At 46.1% G+C, this 14,624-nt stretch overlaps 1 protein-coding gene across 1 annotated transcript in view; it reads left to right on the top strand.

The window, feature by feature from the left end:
• The window catches only part of cgrrf1 (cell growth regulator with ring finger domain 1), a 43,549-nt gene that overhangs the window by 11,905 nt on the left and 17,020 nt on the right, over positions 1-14,624 (top strand). The window contains exons 3-4 of the mRNA XM_072489711.1: positions 2,023-2,200; positions 3,391-3,538. Coding sequence (XP_072345812.1) covers positions 2,023-2,200; positions 3,391-3,538 — 326 coding nt within the window. The remainder of the gene's footprint in view (positions 1-2,022; positions 2,201-3,390; positions 3,539-14,624) is intronic.

Raw genomic sequence — 14,624 nt, 5'->3', positions numbered from 1 at the left:
GACGTTCTCACACAGGGTCCCATTGCCTGAAACGATAGGACGGCCTGGTGTGTTGGCCTTGTGTATTTTTGGGAGGCAGTAGCGATCTCCAATGCGGGGAGTACGTGGGATGAGAGCACATAGGGTGCGCTGAAGATCTGGATCCAAGGTCTTGATCAGTCTGTTAAGTTGGCGGATGTGTTCCTTGGTCGGATCTGCGGGTAACTGTCTGTAGTGTTCTTGGTTGTTCAGTTGTCGGTATACTTCTTTGCGGTAGTCCGTTCTGTTCAGTATGACAGTGGCCCCTCCTTTGTCTGCTGGTTTGATGACGATGCTGCGGTTGGTCTTGAGAGCGCGGATGGCATTGCGTTGTGCTTGGGTGACGTTCGGAGCTGTCTTGTGAATGCGACTGATGAATCTGGCATTGACGCGACTCCTGACGGCTTGAGCATACATGTCGAGTCTAGGGCAGCGGCCTTCCGGAGGGGTCCAATTCGACACTTTCCTCTTTGGTTGCCGCACCGCAGATCTCTCAGTCTGCTGTTCCGGTTCATTGGTAGTCTGCTTGGGTTCGCTGTTGGCCTCTTGGGGTCTGTGGAAGAATTCTCGCAGCCTCATTCGCCTGATAAATTCCTCCGTGTCTGCAGCGAGACTGATGGGGTCCATTTTTGTGGTGGTGCAGAAATTGAGCCCTCTGCTGAGGACTTCGATTTTGTCTGGTTGAAGGGTGTAGTCTGACAAGTTGACAATAGATTTCCCTGTATTCCGCACACAAGAGTGCGGCCTCAACCTGGACCTGGGATTCATGTCGCATTACATTCATCCCCCACCATCTGGCCTGCGAAATCCTACCAACTGTCCTGGCTTGACACAATTCACACCTCTTTAACCTGGGGTTACCCCATCTCTGGATCTGTAAAGATTTAATCACCTGCTAATGCTCGCATTCCAAGCATTGTCTGGCATCTTTGAATTTGTCTATATATGTGTTTCTGGAACAGACCTCTTCATTCACTGAGGAAGGAGCAGCGCTCCGAAAGCTAGTGACATCGAAACAAACCTGTTGGACTTTAACCTGGTGTTGTAAGACTTCTTACTGTGCTCACCCCAGTCCAACGCCGGCATCTCCACACCATGGCTAACATTTTCAGGACTATGTGTTTTTAAAAGAATGATTTGAATTTTTTTTTTACATCACTTTGTGAATTAACCTTTTTGTTACTTCTGATCGACACATACAAAACTTTGTTGTAAATTTATTTAATGAACAAATCACATCTATATTTTAAATATACAACAGATAATTAAAACAGAAAAACAATTTAATTAACATAATATTGTCTTCAGAACTTTGCAATGCCTTTCTTTATTTTGGTTAATGTTGAGGCTTCTCTTCATCCCTTATTTCTCTCTCCAGTGTCAACCTAAGTATCTTATTTTTCTCCATCTCAGGGTTTCCTTGCATTGTACTATCTTCCTGACTTCTCCACTATTTTGTACTTTACCATCTGGTTATGGCTGCCATGCATGTTTTCTGCTTATGTTCTGTGTGTTAAAGTTTGGGCATTTTTGAAAAATGACCATCCCATTTTCCAACTTGAATACTTGCCTCACATTTTTCTTTTCAATCTTACTGAGAAACTGTCAGCTCTCCAGGCACTTAATTCTATTATTCTTGTACGTTTTTAACAATGGGAGGTCTCGCGATGCATTTTCTCAATTCTTTTATATTAAAAAGAAATTGAAAGTGCAATTGCTTATGGTCATCATTATCATATCCACTGACTGCAACGCACTGGAGATAATAGTGTTAGAATATGTCCAAGAATAACAAACTTTTTCAGCTTCAGTCATATGTGAGATAGGAACAAGGTCCACCATATCGATTACAAAATCAAATCAGATTTTTTGGAAAGTACTAACTTTTATATAAGTCTTCAAAAATTAATTTCAGTGTGCTTCTCAATGAGCTTGTCTATGTAATGGAAATACTTTAGATTTAATTTGCTATCTTTGAAAACTAATTCTGCATTGCCTTTGCAGGTGGAATAAGCCTCAAATCTCATTGCATAGAGAAATGTATTTTGACTATTTACTGGGGATGCAGTGTTCATAAATTTCACGAAGGATTACAAAAACATGTTTACTGCTTCAGAATAAAGGTGCCACAGAAACTAGAAGAAGCAATAGATAGAGAATATCTCCATCAAGAGACATTTCTGTATCCTTTTTTTCATTTCTGATGAACAGGTCACTGAGTCTGTTGTGTAACTGTCAGAATTGTGAATGACATTAATTTCAGATGGCATGCAGAAACAGCAACAACGTAATACAATAGAATGTTCCAAGGTGCTTCACTGGAAGGAGCATTATGAAACAAAGCATGATACCAAGCCACAAGAGATATTTGGTCAGATAACCAGAAGCTTGGTCAAAGAGGTAGATTTTAAGGAGTATCTTAAAGGAGGAAAATAAGGGGGAGTGTGGTATAGGACAGGTGTTCCAGAGCTTGGGCTCAAGGCAACTGAAGGTGCATTCACCTGTTGTGCTATTAAAGTCAGGATGTAGAAGAGGCCAGAATAAGAGGCAGGCATTCATCTCTGATGTTTGTGGGGCTGGAGATGGTTACGTGGATAGTGACAGGGTGGGGCCATGGAGGGATTTGAAAACCAAGATGAGAATGTTAAAATCAAGATATTGATTGATCAGGAGCCCATGTAGGTCATTGATCACGGAGTACGGAGTTATCAGGGAACGGGATATAAATTTATTGATCTAAACTTAGCACAAAAATAGGTAAGTTAGAAAAGTCTGCATGTGCTATTACAATTTAGGAAGTCAAAAGAAATAAAAGGTATTTACTAACTTGTAATAGCCAATTTGATTTAAAATTACTTTGATTAAAAAGTTTATTTTCAAGCTTGTAATATGCCACCAACCTTGCTCAACAAACTCCAACAACAGTTGTTCTCTGCTGTCATGCTTTCACAACGCTGGGAAACTGGATTATGAGAATCCCAAATATTGTACATGGAACCTAATGATTTTACATGTTTGTAAATTCCAAGCGACCAATGCACACTTGCTTTCAATGAAATAATCGAGGCATAACTTTCTTGGCTGACGTTGTGAGTTTCACATTTTGGATGGAATACAACACCAAGGCAGAATGTTATGTAGCTATGAAGTAATTCATGCAGTTAAGGAATTAGTGTTAGTTTATGAGCTATATAGTACTTTGTGACTCAAATTCCCTAGTCTTCAAGCTTGAGGAAAAGGTATCGCAACAAATTGTTTGATTTCGAAAAAAACTATGGAGAAGACAATGACGTAAGAATTTGTTTTGTAACATTACAATTTCAGAACCGGCAGTACATTTTCGGAATTATTTTCTTTAACATATTGCACTAGTATTGAGAAACAAAATGATGGTGAAAAATTCATCCAGCTGCCTAAATATTTAACAATTAAAGATTTTGGGAATCTCCCTCGAACACGATATCCACTAATAGCATTGTTGACATTAGCAGAAGAGGAAGACCAGGACATTTATGACATTGTAAGTACATTAATGAGTGTTCAAAAGAAGTGTTGGGTTAAATGCCTGTTAATTGTTTTTCTCTTTTGACTGACTGTCTCACCTGCAGACAGCAACGTATCCTGAGATATGGTTCCAATGAAACCGAGGTAATTTGATCAATTAATAATTCTCTAAATTTGAGCCCGGATTTGTTCAAACCTTCACACTTTTCAGTAGATAGTGATGTGTAGCTTTTTCTTTCCCTAATTTTTCCTACTCGAGCCAATCTTTAACTGTAAATAATTGTATCTTGCTACAGCCTTGACTGAGAGAAGGTAGAAATGTCAGATTTTAGTTTTAAATAGGAGCTTCAAGCACAATTTAAAAAATATATATTTTAAGCCTTCAGTTTTATAAAGTTGGTTAAGAAAAGCATCCACCTGACTACCATTACAAATTCAACATGTAGTTTTGACCAATTGAGGAGAGGTTGAATGACTCCCCTCTTTGCCCCCCCCCCCCCCCCCACATGTGACTGCAAAAGGTATTTAATTTGAAAACGACATACTTGCCAATTCAGTAAGTACTTAACTGTTTACACACTATTATCACAAAATAATCAGTAGGATAAATTTCCTAGAGCTTTAACAATGGAAAAGATGAGCTTTATTATACTTAAAATGATCTACACTTACCCCCACACACATAAGTGGGGATGGTTGTCCAAATTATAGTCCCTAAAAGCTAATAGGAACTCACAGCCTGTAGTTGGGTGACTTGGCTATCCTCAGACTGGATTGGGTCACCCAAGCAAGTCTGCTTTCAACATTGAGACCATTTAAAACTGCTCGAGATCCAGTTAATAATAATCTTTATTGTCACAAGTAGGCTTACATTAACACTACAATGAAGTTACTGTGAAAAGCCCCGAGTCGCCACATTCCGGCTCCTGTTCGGGTACACAGAGGGAGAATTCAGAATATCCAATTCACCTAACAGCACGTTTTTCGGGACTTGTGGGAGGAAACCGGAGCACCCATAGGAAACCCACGCAGGCACAGGGAGAATGTGCAGATTCTACACAGACGGTGACCCAAGCGGGAATCAAACCTGAGACCCTGGAGCTGTGAAGAAACAGTGCTACCCACTGTGCTATCGTGCTGTGGAGTTGAATTCTTTCTTTCTAATCTCTGTCAAATGCATAAGGAGAGAGAGTCAAACAATATCAGAAAGGGACCAAATGCTTGCAAGTTGGGGGAAGAGAGAATGGAAGGAAGGATCTCTCTTAGCTTTGCAGCTGCTTGTCTTCAATTCTGTTGAGAAAACATGGGCTGAAAACATACACAAGATTGGCATGTCATGTGACCACCCTCTCTGACCAGTTATTCAAACATTGTGTATTCCAATTGTAACTTCATTAGGTCAGGTCTGGGAATTCCCCCTCTTAGCCAGGGTACCATTTTCCAAGAGATTAAGCTTGATGGTTTGTCTCTTTTTTTTTAAATTTAAGGTGCCCAATATTTTTCCCCAATTAAGGGGCAATTTAGCATGGCCAATCCACCTACCTGCACATCTTTGGGTTGTGGGGGTAAGACCCACGCAGACACTGGGAGAATGTGCAAACTCCACACGGACAGTGACCCAGGGCCAGGATTGAAACTGGATCCTCGGTGCCGTGAGGCAGCAATGCTAACCACAGTGCCGCCCCTTGATGGTTTGTCTCTGCCTTGTTGAGTATCTGGACATTGTGCCAATGGAATAGGAAATATGGTTCATTCACATTCCTCTGAGGTCATGTCTTTGGGTTTTTATAGACATGTCATCTCCATCTCAATGAGGTTAGAATGTGGAATGTGCAGTAATGTAAATTGGGTAGCCATCTTGGCAAGTCACTTTCAAGTCACTTTCATCTGTCTTTTAAAAAAAAAAAGTCTTTTTTAAATTTGCGTTTCCAGCTGGTGGATTAAAAATCATTATTTGGTGGCGCGATGTGCGTGAGGTGGCTCCCGCTGAAAACCTGACCTTTTACCCTTTTTCCCGGTGCCATGGGTCTTCAACTTCTCGGACAAATCTTGGAAATTGACTTGGTAGAGTTCCCTCACCTGAAAGGCAAAGGCAGAAAAGAATTGGCCTGAATCTCGACAACAGACTCTGAAGCCTCCCTTGAATCATGGCGGAGGCAGTTTCTTCTTCAACCACCCCACTAACGGCTAAAGCATGCACACAAACTTTGATGGTCGAGCTCAAAGTCGTATCAACAAAGCTTGTCTGCGGATCTTAAAAGATCAATTGAGGAGGCCTTGGCTCCCATTCATTTTGCTTTTGAAACCACCAGCAAGACCGTCTAAGCGCATGGAGCCACAATCAAGGGAATGGAGACTGCAATATCTGACCATGGTGATGGGATCAATTTCTTGGAGACCGACCTTCCTTCTGTGATTGAAGATAACAGAACATTTAAAGCTCAGCTGAATGACCTGGAGAACAGTTCTAGAAGACCCCATATTATGGGCTTACCAGAGGGGATTGAAGGCCGCACACCTACTCAGTATTTCTCAGACCTGTTCCACAAGATGGCGGGTGAGGTTGTACTTCCATCTCCCCCAGAAATAGACAGGGCCCACTGTTCACTTCGACCTAAGCCTCGCTCTGGAGATCCTCCTTCTGTAATGATCGCCAGATTCCACAGTTTTAAAGAGGACTTGGTACTTTAATGGGCAAGAGAGCACCAACATTTTATCTGGGGAGGCCACTGTGTCAGATTGTACCAGGGAGTGGTGACCTAGTCAAGAAAAGAACTGCTTTTAATGGAGTGAAATCCACCCTGTATAAGAGTGGAGTCTTGAGTTTGTAATGATTTATCCAGCTCGCCTTCGTGTAACATTCCAAGGCAACAAGACTTTTTTTTTTGACTCGCTGGGAAATGCTGATTCTTTGTCCAGAAGAACAATTTGTGCATTGTTTAAACTGTTCTGTGGCTCATTGTATGCGTACTTTTCATTTCGTTTCATGTCTATTTGCTTGGGTGTACATTGATTGATTGATTGATTTGAGTTATTGTCACATGTACCGAAGTACAGTGAAAAGTATTTTTCTGCGGCCGAGGGAATGTACACAGTACGTACATAGTAGACAAAAAGAATAATCAACAGAGAACATTGACAAATGGTACATCGACAAACAGTGATGGTTACAGTGCGGAACATGGGGCCAAACAAAGCAAACACATGAGCAAGAGCAGCGTATGGCGTCGTGAATGGTGTTCTTACGGGGCACAGATCAGTCCGAGAGGGAGTCGTTGAGGAGTCTTGTAGCTGTGGGGAAGAAGCTGGTCCTATGTCTGGATGTGCAGGTCTTCAGACTTCTGTACCTTCTGCCTGATGAAAGGGTCTGGAAGAAGTCGATGCCAGGGTGGGAGGGTTCACTGATAATGCTGTCTGCCTTCCTGAGGCAGCAGGAGGTGTATACAGAATCAATGTGGGGGTGGCAAGCTTGTGTGATGTGTTGGGCTGAGTTCACCACACTCTGCAGTTTCTTGCGATCTTGGACTGAGCAGTTGCCATACCAGGCTGTGATGCAGCCGGATAGGATGCTGTCTATCACATATCTGTAGAAGTTTGTGAGAGTCGATGCAGACATGCCAAATTTCTTTAGCTTCCGTAGGATTGTCCTTGTGAGGAATTCTGCTGTTTGTTCCTTACATTAACCTATTTTTATCAATTGCTGTGGCTAGTCACCAGTGTGGTTCTCTAAGATAAATATGTTTTTACTTTCCATTTGGGAGTCTCCCTGCTAACAAGGTGTGTTAGTTAACTGGAGTGGTATTAAAGTGTCCTCTGCAGCTCATAACAAGAGTTTTAAAAATTAGCTTGGAGTTTGTGTTTAGTTACGTTTTGTGTTTTGTTATTTGTAGATTATTGTTTGCCACCGTTTCATTTGCTTTAGGGTGTGGTCATGCTCAACTGCAATGGTATTTTTTTGGGTTGGGAGGTGGGGTGGGTTATAGTTTTACTTTGCTGATGGTGTCTGCTGGTCTCTCTGCCGAGTCACCTGACTTGGCTTGGAGGCCATCTTGAGTGGATCTTCTTGCTTTGTCTTATCTGTGCCCCTTGTTTAATATTGCTCTTTGGGAAGGACTGACTCGGGGGTGGTTGGAGACCTCCAATCCGACTGATTACCTGGAACGTTAGGATTTTGGCCCTGTAAAACGGTTGAGAGCATTCACGCATCTTAAGAGACTAAAGTCTGATATTATACTTTTGCAGGAAACCCATTTACCTATTAAGGATCAGACAAGGCTACGCAATGGATGTGTTGGGCACATTTTCCATTCTAGTTTCAATAGCAGGGCCAGGGACCGGCAATTTTAATTAATAAGAGTCCAGTTCTCCCCATCCCCGATTGTGGCTGACCCCAATGGTCGATATATAATTGTTTGTGGTTCCATTTTTTTTTTTTATTAAATATTTTATTGAAAATTTTTGGTCAACCAACACAGTACATTGTGCATCCTTTACACAATATTATAACAACACAGATAACAATGACCTATTTTATAAACAAAAAATGAATAAATAATAAATAACAAAAATGAAAACTAGCCCTAATTGGCAACTGCCTTGTCACAAGTAACACTCTCCAAAAATATAATTTAACAGTCCAATATATAATTATCTGTAGCAACGACCTATACATACTATACAGTATATATTAACAACCCTGAGAGTCCTTCTGGTTCCTCCTCTCTCCCCCCCCCCCCCCCCCCCCCCCCCTGATCCTGGGCTGCTGCTGCTGCCTTCTTTTTCCCATTCCGTCTATCTTTCTGCGAGGTATTCGACGAACGGTTGCCACCGCCTGGTGAACCCTTGAGCCGACCCCCTTAGGACGAACTTAATCCGCTCTAGCTTTATAAACCCCGCCATGTCATTTATCCAGGTCCCCACGGGCTACTAGGGACGCAAAGGCCAAAACATCGGCCTCTCTCGCCTCCTGCACTCCCGGCTCTTGTGCAACCCCAAATATAGTCAAACCCCAGCTTGGTTCGACCCGGACTCCTACTACTTTTGAAAGCACCTTTGTCACCCCCATCCAAAACCTCTGTAGTGCCGGGCATGACCAAAACATATGGGTATGATTCGCTGGGCTTCTCGAGCACCTCGCACACCTATCCTCCACCCCAAAAAATTTACTGAGCCGTGCTCCAGTCATATGTGCCCTGTGTAATACCTTAAACTGAATCAGGCTTAGCCTGGCACACGAGGACGACGAGTTTACCCTGCTTAGGGCATCTGCCCACAGCCCCTCCTCGATCTCCTCCCCCAGCTCTTCTTCCCATTTCCCTTTTAGTTCATCTACCATAGTCTCCCCTTCGTCCCTCATTTCCCTATATATATCTGACACCTTACCATCCCCCACCCATGTCTTTGAGATCACTCTGTCCTGCACCTCTTGTGTCGGGAGCTGCGGGAATTCCCTCACCTGTTGCCTCGCAAAAGCCCTCAGTTGCATATACCTGAATGCATTCCCTTGGGGCAACCCATATTTCTCGGTCAGCGCTCCCAGACTCGCGAACTTCCCATCCACAAACAGATCTTTCAGTTGCGTTATTCCTGCTCTTTGCCACATTCCATATCCCCCATCCATTCCCCCCGGGGCAAACCTATGGTTGTTTCTTATCGGGGACCCCCCCAAGGCTCCAGTCTTTCCCCTATGCCGTCTCCACTGTCCCCAAATCTTCAGTGTAGCCACCACCACCGGGCTTGTGGTGTAGTTCCTCGGTGAGAACGGCAATGGGGCTGTCACCATAGCCTGTAGGCTAGTCCCCCTACAGGACGCCCTCTCTAATCTCTTCCACGCCGCTCCCTCCTCCTCTCCCATCCACTTACTCACCATTGAAATATTAGCGGCCCAATAATACTCACTTAGGCTCGGTAGTGCCAGCCCCCCCCTATCCCTGCTACGCTGTAAGAATCCCTTCCTCACTCTCGGGGTCTTCCCGGCCCACACAAAACCCATGATGCTCTTTTCAATCCTTTTTAAAAAAGCCTTCGTGATCACCACCGGGAGGCACTGAAACACAAAGAGGAATCTCGGGAGGACCACCATCTTAACCGCCTGCACCCTCCCTGCCATTGACAGGGATACCATATCCCATCTCTTGAAATCCTCCTCCATCTGTTCCACCAACCGCGTTAAATTTAACCTGTGCAATGTGCCCCAATTCTTAGCTATCTGGATCCCCAGGTAACGAAAGTCCCTTGTTACCTTCCTCAGCGGTAGGTCCTCTATTTCTCTACTCTGCTCCCCTGGATGCACCACAAACAACTCACTTTTCCCCATGTTCAATTTATACCCTGAAAAATCACCAAACTCCCCAAGTATCCGCATGATTTCTGGCATCCCCTCCGCCGGGACCGCCACGTATAGTAGCAAATCGTCCGCATACAAAGATACCCGGTGCTCTTCTCCTCCCCTAAGTACTCCCCTCCACTTCTTGGAACCCCTCAACGCTATCGCCAGGGGCTCAATCGCCAGTGCAACAATAATGGGGACAGAGGGCATCCCTGCCTTGTCCCTCTATGGAGCCGAAAATATGCAGATCCCCGTCCATTCGTGACCACGCTCGCCACTGGGGCCCTATACAACAGCTGCACCCATCTAACATACCCCTCTCCAAAACCAAATCTCCTCAACACCTCCCACAAATAATCCCACTCCACTCTATCAAATGCTTTCTCGGCATCCATCGCCACTACTATCTCCGTTTCTCCCTCTGGTGGGGCCATCATCATTACCCCTAACAACCTCCGTATATTCGTGTTCAGCTGTCTCCCCTTCACAAACCCAGTTTGGTCCTCGTGGACCACCCCCGGGACACATTCCTCTATTCTCATTGCCATTACCTTGGCCAGGACCTTGGCATCTACATTTAGGAGGGAAATAGGTCTATAGGACCCGCATTGTAGCGGGTCCTTTTCCTTCTTTAAGAGAAGCGATATCGTTGCTTCAGACATAGTCAGGGGCAGTTGTCCCCTTTCCTTTGCCTCATTAAAGGTCCTCGTCAGTACCGGGGCGAGCAAGTCCACATATTTTCTATAGAATTCGACTGGGAATCCATCCGGTCCCGGGGCCTTTCCCGCCTGCATGCTCCTAATTCCTTTCACCACTTCTTCTACCTCGATCTGTGCTCCCAGTCCCACCCTTTCCTGCTCTTCCACCTTGGGAAATTCCAGCCGATCCAAGAAGCCCATCATTCTCTCCCTCCCATCCGGGGGTTGAGCTTCATATAATTTTTTATAAAATGTCTTGAACACTCCATTCACTCTCTCCGCTCCCCGCTCCATCTCTCCTTCCTCATCCCTCACTCCCCCTATTTCCCTCGCTGCTCCCCTTTTCCTCAATTGGTGTGCCAGCAACCTGCTCGCCTTCTCCCCATATTCGTACTGTACACCCTGTGCCTTCCTCCATTGTGCCTCTGCAGTGCCTGTAGTCAGCAAGTCAAATTCTACATGTAGCCTTTGCCTTTCCCTGTACAGTCCCTCCTCCGGTGCTTCCGCATATTGTCTGTCCACCCTCAAAAGTTCTTGCAGCAACTGCTCCCGTTCCTTACTCTCCTGCTTCCCTTTATGTGCCCTTATTGATATCAGCTCCCCTCTAACCACCGCCTTCAACGCCTCCCAGACCACTCCCACCTGGACCTCCCCATTATCATTGAGTTCCAAGTACTTTTCAATGCACCCCCTCACCCTTAGACACACCCCCTCATCTGCCATTAGTCCCATGTCCATTCTCCAGGGTGGGCGCCCTCCTGTTTCCTCCCCTATCTCCAAGTCCACCCAGTGTGGAGCGTGATCCGAAATGGCTATAGCCGTATACTCCGTTCCCCTCACCTTCGGGATCAATGCCCTACCCAGCACAAAAAAGTCTATTCGCGAGTAGACTTTATGGACATAGGAGAAAAACGAGAACTCCTTACTCCTAGGTCTGCTAAATCTCCACGGGTCTACACCTCCCATCTGCTCCATAAAATCTTTAAGCACCTTGGCTGCTGCCGGCCTCCTTCCAGTCCTGGACTTCGACCTATCCAGCCCTGGTTCCAACACCGTATTAAAATCTCCCCCCATTATCAGCTTTCCCATCTCTAGGTCCGGAATGCGTCCTAGCATCCGCCTCATAAAATTGGCATCATCCCAGTTCGGGGCATATACGTTTACCAAAACCACCGTCTCCCCCTGTAGTTTGCCACTCACCATCACGTATCTGCCCCCGTTATCCGCCACTATAGTCTTTGCCTCGAACATTACCCGCTTCCCCACTAATATAGCCACCCCCCTGTTTTTTGCATCTAGCCCCGAATGGAACACCTGCCCCACCCATCCTTTGCGTAGCCTAACCTGGTCTATCAGTTTCAGGTGCGTTTCCTGTAACATAACCACATCTGCCTTAAGTTTCTTAAGGTGTGCGAGTACCCGTGCCCTCTTTATCGGCCCGTTCAGCCCTCTCACGTTCCACGTGATCAGCCGAGTTGGGGGGCTTCCTACCCCCCCCCCCCCCCCCCCCCCTTGTCGATTAGCCATCACCTTTTTCCAGCTCCTCACCCAGTTCCCACGCAGCTGTATCTCCCCCAGGCGGTGCCCCCCCGCCCATCCTCTCCCATACCAGCTCCCCCCTCTCCCCAGCAGCAGCAACCCAGTAATTCCCCCCTCCCACCCCCCCCCCCCGCTAGATCCCCCGCTAGCGTAATTACTCCCCCCATGTTGCTCCCAGAAGTCAGCAGACTCTGGCTGACCTCGGCTTCCCCCCGTGACCTCGGCTCGCACCGTGCGACGCCCCCTCCTTCCTGCTTCTCTATTCCCGCCATGATTATCATAGCGCGGGAACCAAGCACGCGCTTCTCCCTTGGCCCCGCCCCCAATGGCCAACGCCCCATCTCCTCCACCTCCCCTCCTCCCCCCATCACCACCTGTGGGAGAGAGAAAAGTTACCACATCGCAGGATTAGTACATAAAACCCCTCTTTGCCCCCCACATTCGCCCCACCACTTTGTTCGAACGTTCTTTTTAATAACCCGCTCATTCCAGTTTTTCTTCCACAATAAAAGTCCACGCTTCATCCGCCGTCTCAAAGTAGTGGTGCCTCCCTCGATATGTGACCCACAGTCTTGCCGGTTGCAGCATTCCAAATTTTATCTTTTTATGAAGCACCGCCTTGGCCCGATTAAAGCTCGCCCTCCTTCTCGCCACCTCCGCACTCCAGTCTTGATAAACGCGGATCACCGCGTTCTCCCATTTACTGCTCCGAGTTTTCTTCGCCCATCTAAGGACCATTTCTCTATCCTTAAAACGGAGGAATCTCACCACTATGGCTCTGGGAATTTCTCCTGCTCTCGGTCCTCGCGCCATCACTCGGTATGCTCCCTCCACCTCCAACGGACCCGCCGGGGCCTCCGCTCCCATTAACGAGTGCAGCATCGTGCTCACATATGCCCCGACGTCTGCTCCCTCCACACCTTCAGGAAGACCAAGAATCCTCAGGTTGTTCCTCCTTGCGTTGTTTTCCAGTGCCTCCAACCTTTCCACACATTGTTTCTGATGTGCCTCCTGCGTCTCCGTCTTCACCACCAGGCCCTGTATATCGTCCTCATTCTCGGCTGCCTTTGCCTTCACGACCCAAAGCTCCCGCTCCTGGGTCTTTTGTTCCTCCTTTAGCCCTTCGATCGCCTGTAGTATCGGGGCCAACAGCTCTTTCTTCATTTCCTTTTTTATCTCTTCCACACAGCATTTCAAGAACTCTTGTTGTTCAGGGCCCCATGTTAAACTGCCACCTTCCGACGCCATCTTGGTTTTTGCTTGCCTTCCTTGCCGCTGTTCTAAAGGATCCACTGCAATCTGGCCACTCTCTCCTCCTTTTTCCATCCGTATCCAGGGGGGATTCCCTTCTGGTTTACCGCACAGTGTTTTTAGCCGTCAAAATTGCCGTTGGGGCTCCTATCAAGAGCCCAAAAGTCCGTTTCACAGGGAGCTGCCGAAACGTGCGACTCAGCTGGTCATCGCCGCACCCGGAAGTCGTTTGTGGTTCCATATTGAGTACCTCAGTAGTTTGATCAATCCCCTAACTGGGATGAGACAAATTTCATCAACTCTTTGTTCGTTTCCATCCCCAATCTCGACTCTCTCACCATCTCATTTTAGGAGGTGATCTGAACTTTTAGGCGGTGATCTGAACTGTCTTCTGGACCCTAAATTGGATCGCTCTAAACCCAAATATTTTGTCCCATTGAGGATGGTCAGGGCTTTGTCTTTCATGGCTCAGGGGGTGGGGGGAGGTAGACCCCCTGGTGTTTTTTGCACCTGAATGACAGTGATTTCTTTTTTTTCTCTCATGTTCACCATGTGTACTCCCGCATTGACTTTTTCATTTTAGATAGGGTTCTCCTCACATTGACTGAGTACTCAGCAATTGTAATCTCTGACCACGCCCCACACTTTGTTGATCTGTTGCTGGAATCCAGCTGCACCCCATGCCCACCCTGGAGAATAGATACTACTTTGCTGTCCGATTTATAAAAAAATAAATAAAATATTTTGCAAGCGCCTATCCACCTCTATTGACGAATACATTAAATTAAATAGGTCGAACTCAATCTCCCCTTCCACATTGTGGGAGGCTCTTAAGGCCGCCCTTAAGGTGGTGGAGGGGGGGGGGCGTTATTTCTTAAAGCACGCTAAAGATGAACAAGTTAAAACAACAGAGGTTGGTGGACTCCATTTTAGAGATAAATCACCAGTACTCATCCGATCCCACGCCAAAGCTATTGCAAGTTGCAGACTCAGTTTGACCACCATTAAAGTTGTATGTCAGCTACAGCTCTCCAGAGGTACTTTTTACGAGTATGGAGAGCAGGCCAGTCGTCTTCTAGCTCGTCAAGTGACCTCCCGTGCGATCCCCCAGATACTCAACCCAGGCGGCAATCTCACTTCTGCCCGTCTCCAGGTCGATACGGTTTTAAAATCCTATTACTGTGATCTGGATAAATCTGAGTCAATCATGTCGGAGAAGTCAACTATGTCTGATTTCCCAGCTGTCAAACAATCAAGAGTTGTAAGCTGGCAACTTCCGGTGGCGG

The sequence above is a fragment of the Scyliorhinus torazame genome, chromosome 2, assembly GCF_047496885.1.
Source record: "Scyliorhinus torazame isolate Kashiwa2021f chromosome 2, sScyTor2.1, whole genome shotgun sequence".
Lineage (NCBI taxonomy): Eukaryota > Metazoa > Chordata > Chondrichthyes > Carcharhiniformes > Scyliorhinidae > Scyliorhinus > Scyliorhinus torazame.
The sequence above is the reverse complement of the archived record's forward strand: the minus strand, read 5'-3'. Positions and strand labels throughout refer to the sequence as shown.